The sequence below is a fragment of the Eurosta solidaginis genome, chromosome 5 (genome assembly GCF_040869045.1).
Source record: "Eurosta solidaginis isolate ZX-2024a chromosome 5, ASM4086904v1, whole genome shotgun sequence".
NCBI lineage: Eukaryota > Metazoa > Arthropoda > Insecta > Diptera > Tephritidae > Eurosta > Eurosta solidaginis.
The window spans coordinates 230,969,212-230,995,900 of record NC_090323.1 but is presented as its reverse complement, the minus strand read 5'-3'; the positions used below and the strand labels follow the sequence as shown (position 1 = coordinate 230,995,900).

General features: G+C 35.6%; 1 protein-coding gene across 1 annotated transcript in view; it reads left to right on the top strand.

Moving 5' to 3' along the window:
• Positions 1-5,828: 5,828 nt before the first annotated feature.
• TrpA1 (Transient receptor potential cation channel A1) overlaps positions 5,829-26,689 on the top strand; it is a 201,784-nt gene continuing 180,923 nt past the window's right edge. Inside the window, exons 1-3 of the mRNA XM_067788778.1 lie at positions 5,829-6,106; positions 21,209-21,371; positions 21,793-21,945. Coding sequence (XP_067644879.1) covers positions 21,252-21,371; positions 21,793-21,945 — 273 coding nt within the window. The 5' untranslated portion in view covers positions 5,829-6,106; positions 21,209-21,251. The remainder of the gene's footprint in view (positions 6,107-21,208; positions 21,372-21,792; positions 21,946-26,689) is intronic.

The following is a 26,689-nucleotide window of genomic DNA, read 5'->3' as shown; positions in this document are numbered from 1 at the left end:
TTTCATCAGAGGAGTTACTGTTGGTCTCAAGTTAATAATGTTTTGTAAAAATAACAGACTCTCAATTAATCGTACTAAATTTTTTGTTGAATTGACTGATTTCATTGGACATTGCAACATTGAACAATTTGCCAATATTATGCAAAAGCATCAACTAATTTTAAAGACAATCTCATGCACACGGCGCTCACTACTTTGTTCTTATGACGATGGTGACCAGCGTTCAGTATTATTCTAAAGTTTACTTAAATCTGTTATTTTAGCAGTTTTCTCTGGTATTCTTATGGTGACAGTAATAATTTTTAAGTTGACACAGCTAAGGCTTATGCTCGATAAAAATGTTTTGTTGATTTGATTGTTGAAACGGTCAATTCAAAATCAATAACATATGCAAAGTTGATTCAACAGGTATTTGCTGGAAGTAACCCGTAATTCAGATATTTTAGCAGTTTTTTTTCTTTCGGTACAAGCGCTAAGAGCAGGCTTAAATGAAAGGAATGGGCTATATTTAGATGGTTGAAAAAAATTAGTTCATTTGTATTTCTTTTTGTGCGCACCCCACGGTCCTCAGCCACTTTTCTGTTGCTCCGCGTTGTCTGTTGCCATCTACAATGGCAGAAAAAGACTGGTAAAATCAACCAAAATACGGGTCAATTCAACCGAAATTTCTGTCAATTTTTATCCATCGCAACAAGATGTTGAATCAACTGCAAATCGTTGATTCGTAATTGACCGTTTTAGTAGTCAAATGAACAAAAAAGTTGTTGCGACAGCTTTGTATGAAAGTGCCTATGTTGCGGCATTTGCAAGGCAGATTAGTTTTCACTGAGATCTTTTCATGGCAGAAATACACTCGGAGTGCTTGCTGAACAGTGCCGAGGGGCGACCCCGCTTAGGAAAATTTTCTTGTAGTTGAAAAACCTTATTTCTAAAATTTTCATGTTGCTTTGCCCGGGGTGTGAACCCAGGGTCTTCAGTGTGGTAGGCGGAGCACGCTACCATCACACCACGGCGGCCGCCATATACATACGTAAGTATGTGTATACATATAGTACACAGAATACATAAGTACAAAGTAGAGAGCGCAGTGAGCGTAAAATTTTCTTTGAAATTTGCTCATGTATTGACAGTTGATCGCCGTTGAAATGACCTGTAAGATCAGTTGTGTTAACAGAAAAATCAGTTAGATTGATTAGGAATCTGTCAATTTTACAAAATTTTGTTATCTTAAGAGCGACAATTTCTCTTCTGTTGAAATTACTAAACTAATTTGTTCGCTTGACAAAGAACTCGGTCGAATCTCCGTTAAGTCAAGAACAACAGAACCGATTTGTTGATTTTACTAGCCCATTTATTTCAGTGTACTACCACTCAACTATTGGCGATCACTATTCACTGATCGCCGTGCCGTAAAGGGCGTGCTCTCGCTTACTGCAGTCCGTAAGCCTTTTCTACTTCCGCTTTAGGCCATATGTGTGTGAATTCAGTTCTAGCAAATGACCATGGTCTATCCTTGATTGAGCGCTACCTCAGCCTTTGAGATTTCCATACTCGCAAAGTATTCAAATTAGAAAACGAAGAAGGATACTGCATAGTTCCTCAGGGATTCTCAATTTCAACATTCTATTTAACTTTAGTTATTTGCAGGAGCACTAGAAAGTTGAAAAATTATGCGCACCCTAAAGTGCTTATATCCATATGTCCATGCAAATAAGGAAAAAGTAATATAACGGGATACTTGTGGACAAATTGCTGTAACGTTTATCAGCGTTTTAATACTACAAAAAGATAACGCATTTGACAATATCTGGATACACGCAGACAGCCAATGTGAAGATATATATTGAATATAGTTGAACGCAATTAGGCAACGTGTACGGACCTCGGAAAAGTAGTCGGAGAGCTAAAAACCAGTGAACTTTTGACGGGTGAATATTTTAGTGAGTTAGAAGTGATACTTACAGTGCCTTTGAGAATTCACACACATGGCCGGTAAATAATAAAATAATAAACGCGTTCACGGGAGTTGATGTGTAAAATATTTTAGGCTCACTTATTCTCTAACAGAAATCAAAGATGTGCTTTCTACATTTTTTCATATAAACTACAATATGGTGCTATTCGATAAAAATCGGCCAGATACAAACACCTGCGAGGAAAGAAATAGCAGCAAATATTTTTAAGCAAATTTTATAAGTCATTTTCTTCTTTTTACGTTTTCGGTAATTTAAAAAAAATTCTATTTTCGAAAATTTTCTAAAATTCTAAGACTAATCATGAAGCTTTTGGAGCTTAAAAAGTTTTCTAAAACAATTTGAAAATTCGCGAAGATATTAAAAACTTACGCACAAAATTTTGAATTAAATTTTTTGTGAATATTTTTAAAAACTTCTCTAATATTCTAATTGTTTCGTAAACAGTTTCGAAAATAATTTATATAGTTTTTGTTATTTCGTTTTTTTATTAAGAAGAAATTAGCTGACAACATTTGCTAAATCATTTGTTTAAATTTTTTCACTCGCAGGTGTACTTATGTGCAGCAGCGAACCGGAAAACAGAAGTCCAATTTGGTGAAATTTTGTTAAATTCATTTTTTGCTTCGGTAATTTATGAGGAAAACTTTTATTAATTTTGTACTGAAACTATGCAAAGCAATCTCGAAAAAATTCGAAAGCATTATAAAATATCACAATAATTTCGAAATTTTCATTTATTTTCTGATTTTTGTGAGTATGCCATATTATAGCCCAATCAATTTTATTCTGAAAAAGTACAAGTTAAGGCTCTCAAAATTCGCTTGTTTTTCACATTTTTTCCCACTTAAAATATAAACCTATGTGCCCTTCTTTTAGAAGAAAATATGAAACACGCTCTGAAAAAAATTGTTAAAAATAAATACGCCTATAAATTATTCTTCGTTAGAATACAATTGACTGGGCTACAAAACTGCATACTCAAAAAAATTAAGAAAATTCTAAAAAAAATTAAGAAAATTTTGAAAAACCGTCTCGAATACTCAAATTTTTTCAAAAAAGTTTTTGGGATTGGTTTACGTAACTTCAGTTACAAAATTTTTGTTTTCTTAAATTAACGAAAATAGAAAAAGAAGAACTCCTTTGACAAAATTTGATAACATTGACACTGTTATTTTCGTATTCGCTGCTGCAGATAACGAAGATACTCAGCTGAGGCAAAACGACAATACAGCTTCCAAAGATTGTACCATTCAATATTCAGGCACACTCTATGAATGCTCATTGTACTTTATAAACATCCAATCATCAGCAATAGCACGCTTTTAGTAAACTCGAGAAGTTCGGCTGTGGCTTTGGCGTCGATTCCTGTGCGGATTGATCTCACCACCCTGCCTTGTATAGTACCAAAGAAGGTTTTCTTAGCTGATCCCAAAACCCGCCTTTCCACCAGTACACCGCAAACAAGATTTTGGGGTACCTTTTGTGTACCACACCCAGTTATCATGTGTTATTATTATTCACTGCTAAAACAACAACAACAACCATGTATTATATCAGAGGAGAGGTTCAGCATACCAAGATAACGGCTGATGAGATTTCTTAATCTGAAACCTTGATTCTTTGCAAAATGATAGATGCTGCACATAGCTGCATTACAGTGGAGGGGCTTTTGTTATTCAACTTCAAACATTCAAAGTTTTCCAGAATTTTTTACAACAAGTTCTAATTGAATGGTGAGCGGTAAAAGGGTTATTTATATTAAGAGTGAATAAAACGGCACTTATAAACATATCCAACCATTTCGTTTCTCAAATATTTGGGAATACCCCCAAAACCATTTTGGGATTATGTTGGGACTATTACCCGATTATTTAAGGTACAATTAAGGGAAAATCTTTTTGAGACTATTTGAAACCGATTTTGGACAATCTGAGGTTTATTTGGGATTATTTTAGGCGAAATTTCGGGACAACTTCTGGTTAATTTCCAAACTAATTCGAAAACATCAAGTCTATTTCGTGACCGATTTGGAACGATTCCAGAATCAGGAACAACAACTGTTCTGAAATGGTTTCGAAGTAGTATTTTAAAGATTCAGAAGCTGTCCAGAATTTCACCCTAAGAATGATCGAAGTCGATATACATATATTTGAATGATTTTCCGTCATCCGTTGTCAAATTTTGGTTTCGTTTGGTCTCCGTTGCGCCATCATCACTGTCACCGACATCAATTATCCACCCTGTCGGAAAATCAACAAAATAAAATGAGTTGATCGAAGTCCGTTAATCCGTTATTCATGGACGAATTCAGCACTTAGCTAAATATTAGTTAATATATACACGCATCCCTTTTTACTGAATGTCGTGATCTGTCCACCTTTAATCGAATAAGCTGGTATGATTTTCTCTTCTGAAAGAAAAAAATGAATGGAAAAAACGATAAGCCCCGTTCGATGAGCCCTGCTTTAGTTCACTTTTCTTCTTTATGCAATATACGTCACCTCATACCTGTGTCCAATAAGGCTAGCCTCTTGCTTGTATAGGAAGTGTAACACTGCTCGGCTACAGTTTCTGGTCATAGATTGATTCGGCTATGACTCTAGTGGTTTTCCTACCGTCAATCACGACGTGACTTGTTTGATTCAGTAGACCAAAATTCTAGTCACGGCGAAATGGATCAACCCTAGTCCATTGGAAGGTGTTACATCGTGAAAGCTGATTTTTCCAAATTCTCAGTTTTAACTAACGAGTTGGTTGATTATTTCAACTAAATCCTGCATACATTTGGATGCATCCTTTGCTCTTCATTAGGAAATAAAATTTTGTGTGCAAATTTTTTGTGATAGATAAAATTGGAATACGGCTGTCTGTTTTGAATCCGGTAGTACTTGAATTTAAGTCTAGCCACTTTTATACATTCGCTCCCCCCCCCCCCCCCCCCCACAATAAACATGCAATATGAACAAATGCCGCCTTGTTTGCCTATGGAAACCATAAAATAGTTAATGACTCGAATCAACTATAAAACTGTTATGAAGTATACGTTGATAATATTTGTCGTTTTTTGTTTTCTCATTTGATTTTTAATTATAATCAGTCAAATTAAGACGAGCTGTTAATAAATATGTGCATACATATTGACTCGAAAAAAGTCAACTCGTCAATTGTGAATGACGGGTAAGCGAACGTGTTACTGCGCATTTGTAACGTAAGGACTCGAACTCCTTAGAGAATTTTGCGCCAGAAATTGAATGTTTCGTCACGCCAATTAACGCAGCGTCACTCATATATTAGCATACAAATAAACGTTTTTAAGTATGTAGTTATATCCTTGGATGTATAATTTTTGCTAAATTATCGCAACAAAGCGCCTTTAAGCTCATTCAGGAGTCATCGCCGTAGTGATGTGGAAGAAAAGCGCATGACATTTCGTTTTTTTTTTGTTATATCAAAGGTGCATAAGCACGTCACTCGCATTGGAAGTACATATATACATAAACATATACGCGTGTTGAGTGCAGCATTAAGGAACTAAGGTGACAATTTTAAAATACAAAAAAAAAAAAAAAACAAAAAAACAAAATATTTTCATCTGAAAAAGTTACTAAAAAGGGGAAACCCGAAAATTGTTTACTTGTGTGTGTGTGTTACCACTCCCTGTGCGCACAGGGACCTAGCTGTAGTACATAAAAGCTTGAAGTATCCTCAAATAAATGCACGTGGCAGTTAAAATTTAACAAGCGTGTCTTTATTGATATTGGTTAATGAAAATAAACAATTTATATATTAATTACTTACTCTAACGTTTTTTTAAGGTGCATAAGTGGTCATAAGTGAATGTTAATAAAACAATTAAATAATAATTTAATTTGTTGTGGAAAGTGCCGTGCAGTGTCTTCCCCTTTTAATATTTGTGTTGCGTCGCTCAATATTGGTATTTCACAATTAAAGCTAATAAAAAGTAATTCATTTTCCTGCTGCATCGTTTGCGCCTCTGTGTTGCTACAGACAAAATATCAGATCAGTCTAAGTGTTGTCACAGTCAACATTGAAACCGTAAAAGTGTTAAAGTGTTTCGGAAGACAAACTAGTTCAGAACTTTTCTAATTTTCATCAGTAAATAAAACGCAGTAAGTAGTCTAATATAAAAGCAAGTGCAATTTTATTAATTTCACAAAATATTTGTATGATAATTTTTTTTAAGTTAAGATATAAATAGGCCAAATATGTTTCTAAGTTGTCGAGTAACATATTTTGTTGGTGCCCAAAATTTGTCGAGTTAGGAACCCATAGTTTTTCACGGTTAAAAGTTTGAGCGTTTATCTGAAACTTTTTTGTACTACATGCTGCTTCCGAGTGGTATATCGCCCTATCACGACTCACAGTGTCATTTTTGCATGATTTAGACGCGAAAAATTAATAACTCACTGAAAAATTAATATATTTCATTCAGAACAAGTGTATATGTTTGTATGCTTACCTCCCATCAGTGAGGATAGGCGAAGGGGGGTGGGGCGTTTGGGAGTTGCACCCCTCCAAAAATTTTGAATTTACCCCACATAACAAATTTCTTCTAGCCTTATCTTGTTCTTTTGTTCACAATTGAACATACCTATATTTAAATTTCTTATCTTCTTCAAACCATGAAGCAAACTTTCCAAGAAAATTAATTTTGATGTAATTCACTTGAATCCACATCATACAAAGTTTGATAAAAAAAATTCGAGCTCTACTGAAGCATTCATCATACAATCCCTCGTACAGTACACATGTGGTCTAAAACGGTTTTATCCTTTTGCTTTTGGCCACGTTCTGCAACCCACATCTCATACAACTCCATCTTTGTGATCGTCATTATATCAAAATGGAGGCCTAGGAGGATGAAGAATCATTTGAGTTATATGCAATAATATTGAGTTATTGTATAAATTCAAAAATTATTGTGGTACAGCGTGGTTCAAACTTTTGGCAGGCTTTTCTTTCACGGTTTTATATATTTTCAGCATAAAATAACACACATTACAAACTCATAATTTAGTAAAAAAAATTACACAAACAAAAAGCTTTTGAACACTTGCAAATTAATATATTTACGTGTAGATTTTAAATAACCAAAAAATATTTTAGCTTTTATTTCACCACAAAGTTTTATTTAGTTTTAACAGTCCTGTGCATAGATGGGTACCCGGGTACCTTTTACATATTCAAAAGCCATTTTTAAATAATCTACAAATAAAAACGAGTTAAAATTTTGTGGCATCGTATGTGAGTAAGTTTTCTACAAAAAGGAGAGACAATTTTTTCAAATATAATTTCATAAAGATGTTTTTTTAATAAATTAATTTTCTATTACTAAAATTAGTTTTTTATTACTAGTTCTCATAGATGGGATACTCAGGTACCACTAGTAGTTCTCACGTATGAACTGCCTTGCGGTACCCGTGTTCCCAGCCATGCGAACTAAGAAGAAAAATTATTCATGAACAAGACGGTTAAACCACGCGTTATTTCAATTCTGTAAATTGCACTACTTAGCGCGTCGTCAGCAACTCACAGTTTGACAGCAGATTATTCAATGAAGAACAATAATTATGAGAAATGATAATTAGCGTTATATACTGTGGACATTTTAAAAACAAACTGCATTCAAATAAAAAAAAAAAAAAAATTACTTGAAAATGTTTACTTATTTGCGTCTAAACGAAGCAGAAATGCCACTGTGAGACTGTGGTATCGAAAATGCCCATATCTCAGAAAGCTTTTGAAGAAGGCCTTGTCTCAGAATTCGGTTAAAAAACGCCATTTTTTACAATTTTCTTCTGATACTAACCCAAATTGTTTAAAAATTTAGTTTATACCGATCTTTGTGAACATGAGTGAACATAACTGGGTTTCAATTTTAAACTACAGAAGTTACAATTGTAGCTATAAAATAAAATAATTATAAAAAATTGTTTAAGTTAAACGGTTTTATTGAAAGCAATACTTACATGAAGTAATAATAATTCTAAAAGCTAGATAATAATTAGGTCATCACACTCCTCATCAATCTAGGGCGTTCGTCAGACAATTAACTAAAGGCGTAGGGCGCGTGAAATTTCTAAAAATGTGAGGCGTATCATAACCTTACTAATGTTCAGTTGGTCTTATATATGACTATCAATAGAAATTTTTCGCGTCCAATGCTATTATTTAACTGTCTGATCAACACCCTAGATTGATGAGGAGTGTGATGACTAGTACCTAGGAACTACCTAATTGTTATCTAGCTTTCAGTATTATTATAACTTCATGTTAAGTATTGTTTTCAATAAAACCGTTTAACTTAATTTTTTTTTTTAATTATCTTATTTTCAAGTTTTTAGTCTTTATTTAATTGCCTATTATTTCTCATTCTATTTAGTTCATTTAGTGATTCATTATTACAAGGACTCTTTCCTAAGAATTTGTTACAATCTAATTCCTCAATACATAATCGTTCCAAAGACTTTACTCGACTCTGCGCCACGTTTGCTTGTCCCTCCTCCAACTCCAAAATATTTTGATGTCACTTTTACCGAGCTGAATGCACTATGTGTTCCAAATATGAGCCAAATCGGACATCATAGGTCGCTTTCTATTCACGTATGTATTATGTGTTCCAAATATGGACTAAATCGGACCACAAATACGATTTTTTTAAATATATCGATCCTTGCGCCACCTAGCGGCGTTTTTTTCTTATTATTGCATTGTCATCGGGTTCTGAACTTTACTCCAATTTTCAAGCTTGTAGCTTATCGGAAAGTTACTTAAATTTCAATTACAAAATTCGTGCCGACCGGCCGTCCACCCTGTCAAGTTAAGCTAAATATAACCGTTTAAATAAGAGAGACCTTGTCGATGGTAGCCTGATCTTGAACTGACGTGCCCCGAATTGAACAATCGGTTGTAGGGGACATATGCTATATATACGACCGATCTCTTCAATTTTTCCAGACAACAATATCTGTTAAAATGGGGAGAAATTACGAAAATTTTCTTATCTGAACAATTTGTATAGGATACATACCTTATATACGACAGATCTCTACGATTTCAGACAACAATATATGCTATATACGTAGGCATTTGGTGAAGTTTGAAGCTTCACTCTGATACAATGAGGAAGATATGACAAAAATCCTCTTTTCTTAAAAATCGGTTGTATGGGGGATATATGCTATAGTGGTCTGATCCGGCCGGTTCCGACCAATGTCTAATCCGACACCTAAATATACCTGCTCACCAAATTTTACCAAGATTTCTCAAAAATTAGGGACTTGCTTGCATACAAACAGACAGACGGCCATGGAAAAATTAACTGGGCTCTTCATCCTGATCATTTCGGTGTACTTATTGGTGGGTCCATCTATTTTCTTTTAAGCACTTACAATTTTGAGATTCATGACAAACTTAAAATACCATTTTATTTTCATGAAAGGTATAATAAACTGTCATCGTGGTTATTGAAAACAAAACTATTTTTTTTTATTAGGGGAAACCTGAAAAAAGTGAAACATTTAATGGCATACATATATTGCCACGTAGTCATCGACAGGCAATTCTGTAATGTTTTCAAAGGTTTCAACTTATCTCATTTTTACGCTAATAACACAATTTGAGACATTGTTTTCCAATTTCAATAGGGGCGAAGCATAGTCTTTGTTGTTGTACAGCTATTTTCTATTGCGTAAGGAGATTTTTGTTATTGCATTATTTACATAATCTCGTGCTCGGTTTTAAATATTTGTTATGTTTTAATGATATGTTAAAATTCACTAAATTTTTTTAGAATTCATTAGAGTATGAAAGTTGTTTGACCTCATGCATTTTTCTGTTAGTAATATTTGCTATATATAGAATAGAGGGTTCTTTTAGAGACCCTTCCAAATATTGGTTTAATTATGTGTGCCATTTTTGTCATATTAGTACTCCAATATAGATTACATACTCCAACTCCTGCTTTGCTTGTGAATAGGTAGGTAGGTTTCGGAAAGTAATTGCTCGTAGATATTTCATGAAGAACTTAAAAGGAAGAGTATTCCGAGCTGGAGTAGGTAGTCCTGGCTAAGACATCGCAATGTAATTTGGATCTCTTTTTTTATAAGTTTAAGCATACGTTATGGAGAGTTTGTTTTCTTCTACGATGCTTTTAAAAATCTTACACGCATATACAAGTGGGCTTCGTCCCTAACCCAATTTTGTACCGATTCCTAACAACAATAGTTATCGTTATGGCTCCTTTCGAAATGTAAGTCAATGTTTGGTGAAAAAGGGGCAGAATCCCACCTATTTTGAACACCTTTGCATTATTTTAAATTTCATGGTACAATGATACTTTATTGAATTAAAATAGCATTGGTACAAAGTAATTTTTGGCACATATATAGCGTCTATCATATCCGTTCGCGAACCTTGTGAAAGTCTGGGTGTGGTCCCAACCCGATTTCTTCTATTTCTCCCACAAATATTCAATGCTATAATAAAACTATGTAAGATCAACACCATTTCAAGTTATGCCCTACGAAACAAGGAAAAACGTTTAGTTCAGAAAGTGGCGATGTCACGGGCATTTCCAAGAACGTCCGATTTCCTGTTATAAAGACACTTTAGATTCAAATTTTCTAACTTAGTTATTAATTTGTTTTCGTAACCAATAGTATTTGTTCAATTAATTTCCTTAGAAAATTTTTATTAGTAGTCAGTTTATCAATTAACTTATAAAACTTAGGTATTTTAGTTGCTTGAGTTACTGAGTAATCACGTTTTTCCAATTTATTATATATATATCTTCGCAAGGAAAAAACCATTTCCAATGAAATATAATATAGTTGGATTTTTTAGTTCAATGAAAAGATTAGTTCACTTCTAGTTCGTTCAGTCCATTGAACTAGTTATTTTGGCTCCTAGTTCGGTCACCTAATTGAACTATTGTTCAGCCAATTGAACTAGTTCAATAGTTCAATTCGGATGTCAAATCTACTCACTCACTGATTTAAATATCATATATGCCGCCAGCAACACTTATGGAAATTCGGCAGTATTTGCGTTTCATTTTGTTTTCTTCACGACTTTCTTTAAAGTGCTTCCATATTTCACTTCGCTTTGGCATCTGAAACAAATCATTATGTATTAAGCACACATTTCTCTAGTTAAATTTATGAAACACTTACTATTACATTTAAAAGACTAAACTTCTAAAATAAATTGCAAAACTTCACAAAATGACGATATGGCAATAACCATCCTTTACCGGCCTGCTTAGTTTAAGCAGCTGTAAGAAGTTCAGAAATGCAGAAAGTAACGGCTCATCGTGTTCTGTGTTCGTCTCTTCTAGTGAATTTAAGACTGCAGCTGCTAACACAGCCCTTACAGGACAGCCAGTTCAATTTTACTACTAATAAAAAGTTCATTCACCTAAAACTTCTCCCCAAATCTGCAATAGTGAGACATGTTATGTTTATACTCCCTAACTAACGTAACTTGTTGCTTTTGATAATAGAAGGAGTTTAACTTGACAAAGCCATGATAGTAATTTAGTAATCGCGCCTTTAAGTATTCAGTCAGCATTCTTAATAACTAATATACATACAAACATAGTTATGTATGTCGTACATATGTATGTTTACATATAATATACTATATAAATATAGTTATTTTTGTAACTGTTTATATAAAGGCGTTCATGCAAATATTACACTGTGCATAGAAACAAATTTACTCGTAGATGACTCCTACCCTGCAATCAAACCTACTAGTTGTATACTAGAAGAAAACTGCCAAAAATCACAACTTGTTAGAATTCTGTATTTTTTCCATATTAGCAACTCGTATTTTTGGCACGGCGTTGCCCTACTAAATGACAATTTCCAGTATCAGCATCAGCATCATACCTGCTGACAAACTAGTCATTATATGCTTCAGGATCATACCAAATAACACACTAGTCAGCTTCTGCGCCAGCATTAGACCAGACGGCATAGTTTTTATTATAAACATCAATATTATACCAATTGACTTACTAGTTAGTTAAAGCAAAAGTATATTGATCTCGCGATGCTACTTCCCGACTTAGTGTAGATTAGCATAAGACCTCCTTATGTTAATGTGGTACAACCGGCTGAGTTGGAAGGTGCCGTATCTCATCGTAGTGCGTATGGAGATTTTTCCTTATTCCTCTTGGAATAATGCGCGGTGGTTGACTGTGTCAAAAATTTATGACAGGTCAAGTACCATGATCATCGTCCCATGATGAAGTTTAGGTTGGTTTAGTCGGCAATATATCTGGGTGTTAATGGTGTTTGACAGGGTGGTAGTGATGGTCATGCCGATGGCTGGCTAACAGAATATTTGTCTTTAAATAAATGATAGATATGACTCATCTCCGTTAGCTGAGCTTCCGGAATTTGGTACTATTCATGCCATTCTTTATTATTCTGGCATGACAAGGCCCTAAATGATAAGTACAAAACATTCGTTAGGTAGCTGATGCCCTTATGCCCAAGGTGTTATAGCATCGGCATTGCTATTCCGTATGGGCTTATCGATTTCAAAGACTTGACCCTTTTAATGGCTTCTTTAATCTGCTGAAGTAAGTGTTTGTGTTTATATGCCCGTTGATTTTTTTGCCGGTAGCACATTTCATTGAGTTCGACAGGCAAAATCCAAATGAAACGCTAACTAGTATGAATAACGCCACAAAATCCTAGTCAGTGAACTAGAATGTTTGCTGACTAATTTGGCTTTTGACTGCAGGGTAAGGACTGAAAATTTCAAGAATATATTAATAGCGATAGCAAAAAGTCTTATAGATTAAGGGTGACGAAATCAAAAAAAAATATACAAAATTAAAATTAAAGTGAATCAAATTGCTTGCAAAAGAAAATATTTTGCATTCATTTTCTTTGTTGCACAGTGGTGTTATTTGTGTTAGGTAAGTCACACAGTTTGTAAAAATAATCAACACAGGACACATAAAATTTTATCAGACACTGGCGTGTAACGCGCCCCACCACACACATATGCGTACATCCTCATGTGTTAGAATGTTTGAGCACAGGTTGAGGTCATTTATGATAAAAGCATGACATTCTCAGTAAAATAACAATCTATCATATATATAACTGTTTGTTTATTTTCATTTTTTTGGTATAACTAAAATTATTTACTTGATTTTTAATTTAATTTCGTTTTAATTTTTATATTAGAATGACTATTTGCAAGCGCTACTTCTCATTCGAACGCGTTCGTGGAAGGTCCTTCGGATCGGTACTTTATTGTAAGATTTTAGTAGTGTACCAGCTAATAAGTGTGAAATTGTGTATACAAAATGGAACCTAAGCAAGCTTGGAGGTAGGCTAAAAAGTTGTGAAGGACTGAAAAAGAAGTCGGCTCATTGAATAAAAATCGCCGGTTAAATAAATTTTTTTTTTTTTGGAAACGTGTGTGAAGTACTTGTAAAATTTTGAAAATGAAACTGAAATAAAAGCTATAACCCTTTAGAAGCTGTCAATTTTTGGAATCTGCATCGCAACCTTCAACAATCTGGTCTGATAATAACAAAGCTTAAACAGTTTCAAATACAAAAACAGATACCAATCGGTTTTTTTTTTGGAATTATAGAAGTCAAATAGTATTTGCTGACCACAAACCAGTTTTTGTTTTGGTATACGTAATCGAACTCATATATAAAACCACTCAAAACTGATATATTTCACAGCCAAATAATAATAATTTGCTAATAATTTATTCGTATCCCAGCCACCATTTTTTGAAAATCTTGATCAAAAAATATTTAAATATCATACCCCAAGATGATTAAAAAAGTTAAAATTTAAAACCATTTTCTGTTCGAAAACAACGTATCGTCGGGAGAAAAATCTACCATAAATGTGATTATTCTTGAATAATCATTTATGATTCCTATTTCGAAACGCTTTTTATTCATATTTGGTATCATTGTAAAATTGAGTTTTAATAGTTTTAGAGTAATATTTGACTGCTTTTCGCAGTCATTTTCTGATCATATTCGTGAATATATTTCAATCGTTTTGGTTAAGATTTTTGAATCATTTTTGAATGCCATTATAATGCATTTATTCTTCATGTCTCATACAAAATAAGATACTACATGCTAATCTTATTTCATCAGGGGAAGAAAGCATGCGGAAGTAAGCTATTGGAGCCAAAGGTAACTCGCAAACAAACTTGACCGATATACACCTGCGACTACAACATCCAACATCAGCATTATCGTCTGCATCTTAAAATACGGATACGATACGGGATGTTGAAGCCGTATCCAGGTATGTCAAGATAGTTTCACTTACCTGGGGTTCAAATAGCTCACAACCTATGTATTGATCAATCATTGTGTATTTTCTGGGAAGCTGAAGGGGAGAAATGGTTGGGGAAATCTTCGTTCACGAGCAGCATTACATTATTTTTGTCTTGAAGAATATCCTTTGCATAAATAATAAAATTTTTATATATTTTTTCTTAGCTTCATGATTGAAAAAATATGTGTATGTGAAAAAAATAAAATGAAAAGTAAAATTTCAACAAGTATAAAAGTCATTATTCAGTCAACAAATATATTCATAAAAGATTCAGAAAGCAGAATGAAAAATGATTATAAATTTTTGATCACCTAAAGTGAACACATTTTATTCAAATATGATTCCAAAAAGTGATCGAAAAATGCTTTTTAGTTTTTCATCATCAAAAGTATTCATATTTTATTATTTTTTTTTTTTTGTTCAATTTTGTATGATAACTCATTATTTAGTCAGAAAGAGTAATCAAATTGTATTGATATGTAGGGAAATTCAAAATTTAATCACCTAAATGCTGAGTGGGATGAGTTAAGCGGGAATTGCCCTTGTTGCTTTAAATGTATGAAAACATTTATTTGAAGAAATTTTAAATTTTTAATTTATTTAATAATTTGGGAAAATTTTAAACGTGACATCAGGATGGATTTTTTCGATTATAGCTTGTAAATCTCTTCAAGTCCTTTTCTGCGGGAGGTTGGATTCGAACCTGCACTCATAGGAGGATTGAACTATTGACAAACAGATTTATCCAACCTTGCATTTGTTGTTGTGCAACTTTTCCTCCAGTTGTCTTCTTTGTTACCAAGTTATGCTTTTTTGTTGACGGTTCATTTGAAGAACTGGTTTCATTTGTTCTATTTATAGAACCACAATGGTGTTTATTTGCGTTATTAGTGTTCCATCAATTATTATTCAGTGACGGCTTTGTAAAAAACAAACTTTTCCTTGAAACTTTTTTTTATTTCCAAGCCCAAAACGTGCTACCTACCTACAATAATACTCCAGCGTTACTAAAAACTACTAGAAATAAAACCCTCAAGACCCAAAAGTTACAAAAGACTAACCGCAGCCTTTTCGAAAACGGCATATGTCTGAATTTGTTTGAAGACTGCCTTACTCTCTTTCTCATTGGGCTTTTACAGCGATTGTTAGCCCTCATCTATACTATGGAGCTCTTGTTTGGTGGAAATCCACACAAAAACAACCTACCTCAAAAAATTAGAGGGGGTATGCAGACTATCAATGCTTAGCATTACGGGAGCCCTGAAAACAACGCCGACGGCTGCACTGTATGCCATTCTGCACATCCCACCTGTAGACTTGGTAGAAAAGAACATAGCGTTAACAACTGCTACCAGGCTCGGTGCCTCAGGGCAGCTTGAGCGCCGACCATACGGCCTTAGTAGTATAGCGTCATCAATCACAGGACGAACATACCACCTGATTCCCTATCTGCGCTTCGAGGGTAATCTTAAGGCCACAATAGAGGTGGACGGTTGGCGCAAGGGTGCTCAAATGGCGGACGAGGCGATACATGTGTACACAGACGGTTCCAAAGTAGCGGAAGGAGTAAGGTCTGCGGTATACTGTGCTGATCCGTAAATAAACAGATCCTACAGGCTGCCGGATTACTTTAGCGTTTTCCAAGCGGAAATAATAGCCGTAACCAAAGCAGTAGAAATCCTGGAAGAGAATAGCCTAAGCTGCAATCGTGTTAACTTTTCTATTGACAGTCAAGCAGCAATTAAGGCAATAATCTCGCATAGCACAGCATCTAAATGCGTGTTAGAGTGTAAGCAGTCCCTGGAAAGAATCAGGACAAGGAGAAGCATACATCTATATTGGGTCCCAGGGCATATGGGAATAGATGGGAATGAAAAACCGGATGAACTAGCTAAAAAGGGCGCATCCCTTGAAGCTTGCTCCGTAGACGTCCCAATTAGATTGGGCGAGATTAAGCGAAGGCGAGAGGTACACATGGTCGACCAAGCAAGAAAGCGTGGGTTGAAGCGTGGGCTGGAAAGTGTTGAAGATTATTTGTAGTTCTTATAACCTTAGACTAAAAAAGTTGCTTCTAACATTAAAAAAAAGAGGACTGTAGACTCACGACGGGTATTCTGACTGGGCACTGCCTTCTAGCGTCACATGCCTTTAAATTAGGCTTGGTCAGTGATAGCAGATGTAGGAAGTGCGGGCTGGAGGAGGAAACGATCGAGCACATTCTGTGCTCGTATCCTGCACTTACCAGGCTAAGACTCCAGCTATTAGGAGTGATAAAGCTGTCAGATCTAGAAGCAACAAGTGGCTTAAGTCCTATGAGCTTCTAGTATTTGCCAAGAGGACGGAGTTATTTTATAACATAGGTCCTGGTTTTTGATAGGGTTTTTCAGTTTGGTCGTTAAAACAAACTTCTGGTAACACTACGGACTTATTCAGTCTATGTGAGGTTCTCATGGACCGGCCAGTTCAACCTAACCTAAGCTTACTTAGGAATCTTTTCCAAAAATACCATATCTCAGTACTATATTGACGAACACCTTTTTTCAGAACTCGGTTCAAGAACACCCTCTCTCATAAATGCATATATTTTGATATGAGAAGGGCGGTTTTGAAATAAATTCTGGATGTGGCTTTCCTCAACCAAATCCTGAGATGACAGCTGTGATAGCGCTTAAGAGGAATAAGCGTCGATATGTGCCATACATATTACAATGTTAAGGTTGAGCACCATGTGTTAGACCGCGAGGTGGAAGGAGTTGACCAAAAAAAATATAAGACCGCCTTCTGTTCAGTGTTTGCCCTTACTACTCCAGAGTGGCAAGCAATGAAAAACACGCTGCCCTACTGTTCGGGCTCTGAACGCGAACAGAGCATAGAGCAAGGCCGTTGCATATAAAATTGATAGCATTACTTAGGCACTGCTCTGAGCTACTTCGTAGAAGGAACGAAATAGCGGAATATGAGCTACTAACAATGTGCTACTTGTAGTGTAGCGACAACGAATTAATACCACTTACAATTATTTAATATTATTTTACAGTTAAAAGGGATTTTATATTAAGAATGAATAAAAACTATATTACATATAAGGAGATTATCTTCATTTTCTTACTAAACTCCTAATCGTTAATTAATTAACTAGATTTCCCAAATATATATATATTTTTTATAATCGGTTATTATGAACAAATTTAAATTTGCGGATTTAATTATTATTTTTTTTTTTTTCATAGACAAAGTACCACCTCTAGGGTGTCATCTCAAATTGGATACACGAAATAAAAGGAAAACGTGAAAATTTTACGGATAATAATCTAGTTCCCGGGGATAGAACATATGTAAACGTTAAGATAACCTATTGAGGATTGATTGTAGATTAGTGCATGTGTAAACGTGGTCTAAAAGCGAAACTCTTAAACATATACGCAAAATTGTTGTGAAATTAAAAAAAAAATTATATGAAAACGATACTTATCGTTATTTCCCGCATAAATGAAAACATTTCATCAAATTTTACCAATCAAGTCACGAGTTATGAATTTTTCATTCAAAAACTGCATCGTTTTTAAAGTACAAAAAAAATGGAGTTTTGAAAAGCTGTTCAAGGTGTATATTTGTTTCATCATCAGTTTCATCAGAAAATTTAGTAAAACTCATTGATTCAGTTACATGGGGCTTTATAAATACGTAAATGTTAGGCGCGATGACCTCCGAAGAGATTTTAGGCCAAGCTTCGTACGCGTCGTGCTCTTTTTAACTTTTCCTACAAATTGGCGGGACGGGACCCACTTGTTTTATACCGACTTCGAACGGCATCTGCAAGGCAGATGAGTTTTCACTGAGAAGCTTTTCATGGCACCCCGTTTAGAAAGATTGTCTTCTAATTGAAAAAACTTGTTTCCAAAATGTTGATGTTGCTTTGGTGTGGTAGGCGGAGCACTACCATCACATCACGGCGGCCGATTGTATTTTCAGAACAATCTGATGTATGTGCATTTGCTGAATTTGTATGTACGCATGCATATGCAAATAATTGAAGTATCATTGGTGCCAATAAAATTAATAACAATAACTAACAAATAATCACTTAATGTGTGTATTTAAACCCACACTGTAGCTGAATAGCGTTAATGTGGGTGAAATGATATAAGTCAACACATAGGTGAATAAATATGTAGACATTAGGGTGGGTCGACTTGTATGGACGAAAGTTAACCGATATCGCGCCATCGATTTTTCGATAGGATTTGGGCTCAGGAAAAAAAGTTCCACTACGGGACAGGGTATACATATGAAAATTTTTTAGTAGGTCATGAGAAAAACCTTAAAAATCAAAGGCGAAAAAAGTTAAAAAAATTAAATTTCGCAGGCTGGAAATTAATCTTTTTGGGTATGCGTAGTGGAACTTTTTTCCCTGAGCCCAGATCCTATCCAATAATCGATGGCGTGATATCGGTTAATAAATCGACCCAGTCTAGTAGACATACACTTTGGGGCTGGCCTTATGAGTAGAGAAAATTTTAAAGATGATTTTCATTGCTAGTCCGATTGAATTTTGCTTCCTTTACTTAATAAGGGCTTACCTTGGTAAATTTAAGTCAATAAGAAGAAGATATTTTGTTACATCTACTTTTATGTATACACAGGATATTTATTACACTATACTACAAAATAAATTTTTTCTACTGCATTGGACCAAACCAATTTCTTGGAAGAGATTTATCCATAGGCAAGTAGGTAACATCCTCGTTTTTCAAAGTTATTCTCCTAAACATAGATATTTGCGTTCTAAGCTCGTAACTAAACACATCCTAACATAAAATTTATCTATTATTTGTTAGAGCTTAAAACCAAAAAAGCGCCCTCTTTTTATGCCTTCCATGAAAATGAAATATTCGGTTTGGTCCGCATCACCAAAATGTAAGTCCTTAAAGGAGAAGAGGTACATTTTGATGGCAAAAGCTCCGGAGCAGTCCAGAAAGTTATCTTGAAACTGTCACCATTCCGGAAGCATGGCGTACGCAATTGCAAAATAGTCCGGAAAACCGTAATGATTTAAATAATGAAGCACATGCTGGATTTTTCTTTAAAGAAAGGGCCTCATTCTTGCCTGAAACATTTATTTACGAGGTTATTCCCAAATGGTCTAGAATTAGTTCCGAAAGCGATATCAAAATGATACGGCGATAATTCAAAAACATTCCGTAGCAGTGCTTCCGATATAATTATCGAACAGCCACGAAATTGCTCCTAAAACATTCCCGAAACGAACAAAATTGTTCCAGAATTGTCTCGAAAACGATAGCGAGACAAAAGGCGAATAGTACTGAAATACTCTCGGTGAAAATATTATTTTTTTTTTTTGCATGTATAAATATATGCATTTGAACTTTATAAAGACTGCTTAGTACATAATATTATCTACGTTTATGAAATTGTGGCGCATAAAATTTGTGCTAACAAGTGTGTGTCTCCACTATTCTCCACCTTCAATATTGGTATGCGTTAAATACTATGACTTAAAAGGTTCGTATCTCCACTATTTTTCCATACACTACTAATATGTATAGTTGTCGGTGAGCATTTTAATTTGATTTCAAATGTAGATATATATATATGTAAAAAGACAACGCGGCTATTATCATGAAAACAACATAGAAGCCGATCCTAAACAGTCCCGAAAAGATCTGTATCACAGTCCCTAAACGGTTCCGAAATAGTCCGAAGCAATTTTGAAACTGCCGCGAAAAGGTCCCCGAAACAATGCAAAAATTGTCTGTAAATAATGTTGAAGTATTTTAGATATAGTCGCAAAAGAACTGGTCCAAAACTCTCGAATTTATCCCGAAAATCATTCTGAAATAGTCCAGCAATGATCTTGAAGTAGTCCGAAAATTACACAAAAGCATTTCCGAAGTTATCAAAAAATTATCTCAAATACTCCCGTAGTGATACAGAAGTAGCCCAAAAACCATCCTGAAGCAACTCGCATAAATCCAAGAAATAATTCGGAAATCGTAACGGCGGCCACCTTGGTATAGTGGCAGCGTGCTCCGCAGAGTTTGGCACACACTTCGAATGTATTTCTGCCCTGAAAAGCTTCGAAGCGAAAATTTATCCGCCTTGCAGCTGCCGTTTGGAGTCGACATAAAAAACATGTAGATCCCGTTCCGCCAATTTGTACGAAAAAACAAAAAGGAACACGAAGTAAATTGAAAAAGAAGCTCGGTCTAAATCTCCTTGGAGGTAAATCGCCAAGTATATTTTTTAGTTACTAAACGATCTCGAATTTATCCTGTAAGTAACCCGAAAACTGACTACTTTTCCAAAACTATTTAGACCAAAATCTATATGAACCAAGAACAATACATACATATGTCGCACACCTAAATCGATAGGGATGTAACTCGAAGTTTGAAATTTCGAAACGCTGAGTACCTCCGGACCTGCCAATTCAATATATACATGCAAATAACGATTTTTTGAGTTGATCGCTGTTTGGATATAGATGCGCGATATTATAAATGCGAAAGTTAGGATGCCTGGATGTTTTGATGTCTAGATGTCCTGATGTTGCCTTCATGTCTTAATCACAACAGAAGGGCTGAAATCATTTCGATTTAAAATCGGGTTATAGCTATGAACAATTTTTAGATATTGAAGTAATGAAGAAGCTTGACTACAACTCATTTAGTAGATTTTTGGAAAACATTCACAAGCCATAAATTAAAATTTGTTTCGATTTCAAGAAGTAAGAACACCCCTAATGCATACATGCAGATATAAATATAAACAAATTTTAGTTTATCTAATTAATGTGTTGTTTATTTGCATTGCTAAGTCATATATTTTCTTTTTTTTTTTTTTGGTTTTCAGCAGCCCAATTACTTTATCACCCTTTCACTACGCCGATGTCAATATGCCGAAATTATTGAATGGTTTATATAACAGCGCTCATCATGGCATATCACCGGAACTTGTCGAAGCGCAACCAAAGCTACTTTCCGGCTCATTTCGAAATAAACGACAACAAGGCAAGGTAGGTGAACAAGTAAGCGTAGTAAGGTCATCGATCTGTTGCAAAAATAAACTAAATCGAGTTCATTTAAATTGACATTAAATACAAACAAATCTGTGGTCACTAGTCATAACAGCTAAAGTCGAGAAATGTGCAATCGAAGAAGTTATACAAAAAAAAAAAAAAGTTTAAAATTTCGACACATGCCAAATGATCATTTGAAATCAATAGCCAATAGACGTGCTATGATAAATCTAGAATAACACTTACAATTCATCTTATTTCTTTAGTAGGTATTGAAGCAAAAAAATTATATAACAAAATCCCTTATCACAACTTATGCGGTTTTAATTTGTGACTACAGTTTTATGTGTTTCAATTTAATTTCTTTTTAAATCGAATTTTTACTCATCAATTGTATTATTCCTATTTTATTGCGCAGTTCTGGATATTTTCCATGATAATTGAACGTGCTACCTCAGCTGGTAAACGTGGCGAGATTGAGGATGCAGAAACGCCACTCGAATCTATATTACAACCGGAACCAGAACCACAAGTTTGTCTGCTGCGTGACAGCCCGTATAGGATATTAAGGGTAAGTGCCCGCTTAAACTGCTCTACATTTTTAATTCCCATATACTGCTACAAATACATACATATATTACCAATCAATGTGCAGCAATAAATTGTTAAGACAAATGTTATAGAACTGCGTTGCAATGGGCCTCATACAGTTGTACAGTGGTTCATTTATGTAGATGTACAATTTAAAAGTTTAGATTTTGTGTAAAGACTTAAGCCCACATTCATCATGTTATATTTGATTTTAGCAAACAAAAAATTTAACTTTCCGTTTTCCAAATATACTTGGCAGTGTCAGAAATTGAAATTTAATTCACAGAATTTAATATCGAGTGAAGAAATGATATGCCGGTCAACTCGACTCCGATCTACTTTGCTAAAGGGCTGCGGTTATCAGAATCTATTTGATATGCAGCGCAGTTGCAAATGAGCGCCTGTATTTGAAAAGAAACACGTTATATTAATATGTAAAGAAATTTGGGGGAATCCGATTATTTTGCACCTTCTGCTAAAGTTCGAATCGCTAAACTTTCGAACAAATAACTTCAATATTCAGTATGGCAAAATGGTCTTTATTAGACTACTTTGGTAGTAGTACTTCACAACTAATAGCGTGTTTAAATCAAAGATTCTGATTCCTCAGCTTGCGCTGCTTTTATACTCTCGGTTATCTCGTTCGTCAATTCTCCTGCGGTCTAGTCATTTCACGATCATGTGTTCTAGAGTAGCTGGACTTCATGCTTGTGTGAGTAACTACTTCTTCTCTTAGCTGATAACTGCATATGTGTATGTGAGATATTCTTCGTCGCCTTCTATGTACGTAAGTATTGCTTGCCTAAATGTGTGTATGTACATAAGAGTGGCTGCTTGCTGCTTTTGCCGTTGTGATTATTTACTAACAGCACAGTCATACTAATATTCGCCACAATATGACAATAACAGTTAACCAATAAAGTATCCTGGTTATAAGCAAAGCTTAGCATACGCCATTTAAAAAAAAAACTCAATTGGCAAAAGACATCAACTTTTATGATAACTCGCTTTTGTAATGAGGCGAATGCTTAAGGAATATAATTTAAGGGCATATACCTGCAATGTCCGGATCTTTTTAAGAGCAGATACCATTGCCTGGATAGTTCTTGCTCCTGTGAATTCAAAGACTGCATCACTGCCGCACAGGAAAGAAGATAAACAGGTTAGGCTATTTTCAACTGCCGCTCCGTGAGTACCTCACATAGACTTACCGAGTCTTTAGTGTAACCAGAAGTTTGAAAACCCTATCAAAAATCAGGTGCTGTATTATGAAATGACTCCGTTCTCTTGGCAAATACTTCAATACTATAAGCTCTCTGGTACCAATGTCACTTGCTGCTTCTAGATCTGATAGCTGTATCATTTCTAGGGCAAAACCTTCCCGATCATTTCCTCCCACAACCTGCATTTTCTACATCTGGTATCACCAACTAGGCCAAATTATGAAGGCATGTGCCGCAAGAAGGCAATATCCAGTCGGAAATTTCATCATGATAAGAGTAAGTTTGTTAGTCTAGGGTTGTAACACCTGCACATGATTTTCGAAACTTTACAGCTCTGCGCTTTACCCCTATCCGAATTTGTTTTTCTTGTGCCTACTCCTAATCTCGCCCGTCTTTATTGGGACCTCTACGGAACAAGCTTCGAAGGATGCGCCTTTTTTGCTAGCTCATTCGGTTTTTCAATTCCATCTATTTCCATATATCCTGAGACCCATTATAGATGTATCCTTTGCCTTATCCCGAATCTTTTCATCGATTGTTTACACCCTAACACACTTAGAAAAAATAAATATGCTTACCATTGCTATGGGTAAAAAGCGATTAAAATTTTTAATCAAATGCTATATGAACTGTGCCCATTGTGCTATAAGATATAGTGCATATCCCTTTTGGGGACATAAACAAGGGCAAGGTTGGCACACAAGTGGCTGAAATCTCAATTTGTTTGATGACAATTGACTTGAGTCAAATACGATGGGTTTTACTAGTTTTGTTTTTATTCTTATTCGAAATACTTCATTGTTCTTTTTTTTCCAAAAACCATATTGTTGTGGGTAGAGTTTCACATGCACTGATAGGAAACGTATTCGTGCACGTGTACACTTACGAACGATTACCTTTTAAAGTACTAAAAATGGCCTTGAGATAGTCTTGAACTTAAACTCTAGAAAATTATATTTCTTTTACTCACCAGTCATATATATACATACATACATATGTACATGTGTATGTATGCTAGATTGGATATCCTTTCATATAACCAAGCAACTGCATTCGTATGCTAAATGAGTAGCTAACTTAGTTTGACACATTTACATAACTGGCTTATGATATAAAATATGCAGTTCTTGGGATGAATGCATGCAATCGTAGTTGGGTTTGTACACACGTATGTATACGATAAGTATGGAAACGTAAGTATCTATGCTTGTCTTGTGACTAAGGTAAACGAGGGTCTAGCCACATCACAGGTAGATTCTTCAGCACTCCGCACCTTCAGAGAAAGCGTTTATATTTTAGCATTCAGAACAATCGCCCTAGCCGTTCTTGACCAGCGTAGCTCAGGAACAAAACTTTTCAACGTGGCTTTCAGATGCAGATACACCTTTATGGTTCGATACTTAAATTTTTATATGATACTTAATGAAATCTATAGGAGACAGTGCAAAATAATACTTTCGGGCACCAGGGGTGTGCACATAAGGGTTGAGATGGAAAACAAGTTCTAAGAATGCACCAAAAGGCAAAGCTGACTTGAACTCTAAGATTTAACATCTCATTGTGCCTAAATTCATGAAAGGCAGCATGTGTTGCAGAGCTTCCCCTTAGATGCGCTCAGGATAGGGACATTCAAGTCGATTTATGCATATGCATATAAAAATTGGGGAGATTACCTCTAGCCCAAGCTATCAAACGCGAGTGTCGATGGGAATACTTTCTAGGCCGAAAAATTTTGATCCATTTGCATAAGGTGACGTAGTCTGCGTAGCATGTGCGATCTTGTTCTTTCATTCAACATAAATCTCATGCAGCGTGCATTAAACTTACTTCGTTACAAACCGCTGGCATCACGTGAAGGACCATACATTAGGCGAGAAACTCTTTTCTCGAAAAATCCAAGGGATAAACAGATTCTCCTGACACACGAGCTCTACTACGCAACATCTATGATGAGACACTTGCAGAGAATGATTTTCTATGTTCAAGAGGGGATTTTTCTTTTCACTTTTCCTTTTCTAGGGTAACATAAACAATGGAGTGTTTTTTAGGGCCAATTTCCAGCTCTTAAGAAAAAATTGTATTATTGCGGTTTCGGTTGTTGTTGTTGTAGCAGTGCTTCGCCCCACCTAATAGTTGCGACCTATCATAAATTGTCATCAATATCCTCTAATGGGAGTGCAAAGAAACTTGATGTTTCAATAGGGTTGGACCATAATGAAAGGGGTGTTAGAGGAGTTGGACCAACATTACAATTAAAGAGATGGTTGGTGTCATGTGGGGACACATTGCAAGCGGGGCATACATTTTGTATATCGGGGTTGATTCTGGATAGGTAAGAGTTTAACCAGTTACAGTATCCAGAACGAAGTTGAGCTAGAGTGACTCGTTTTCCCTGGGGAGTATACGTTCCTCTTCCGTAAGTTTTGAGCACTATTCTTTGAGTACTGGCAATTCCTGGCATAAATGTCCGACGCCTATTTGCGGAGTTCACCAAGGACCTGCTTGTGTTTTTTTGCTTCATACGGCTGAGTTCTCAGGTGCAGTTTTTCCTTAAAATGCTCACGGAGATGGTTCCTTAAGTCCCTAGGCGGTGTTGGCTCATCAATCAGATGTCTGCTGGTATGCCCAGGTTTCTGGGTATTCAACAGGAACTGTTTGGTTAGCTTCTCATTTCTCTCCCTGATGGGGAGTATTCTCGCCTCATTATGTAGATGGTGTTCTGGGGACATAAGAAGACAGTCCGTGGCGGTTCTGGGAGCAGTATTTTGGCAGGCCTGTAGCTTCTTCTAGTGGGTAATTTTTAGGCTTGGCGACCATATAGGGGACGCGTAGCATGCAATCGGCGGGCCAATTGCTTTGTATGTGGTAATGAGCATTTCTCTGTATTTTCCCCAAGTACTGCCAGCAAGGGATTTGAGGATATTATTACGGGTCTGGATTTTCGGTACAATTGCGGCTGCGTGCCCACCAAAATGTAGATCCTGATCAAACGTCACACCCAAGATTTTGGGATATAGGACAGTCGGTAGCGTAGTGCCATCGACGTGGAAGTTCAAAATGGTCGACATTTGGAACGTCCATGTTGTAAATAAGGTCGCGGAGGATTTAGTCGATAGTAATTCCTTCTCGTGGCGAAGGTAAAAATTAAACAAAAGTGGGGATAGGACATCACCCTTTGGCACCCCTTGTTTAATTCTTCTTGGTTTTGATGTTTCATTTCTAAATTGCACTGATGCCTGCCGACCACCCAGATAATTTGCGGTCCACCTTTTAAGTCATCGGGTAAGGGTAGACCCTTCCAGGTCTTGCAGTAACGTGCCATGGTTGACCGTATCAAAAGCTTTTGATAGGTCTAGCGCAACGAGTACTGTTCTATGGTGGAAGTTTTGTTAAACCGCAATTTATCTGAGTGGTGATGACATTTAGCGCGGTGGTGTTGCTATGGAGTTTTCTGAAGCCATGCTGATGACAGGCTAGCTGCAAATTTGCTTTGCTGTAACC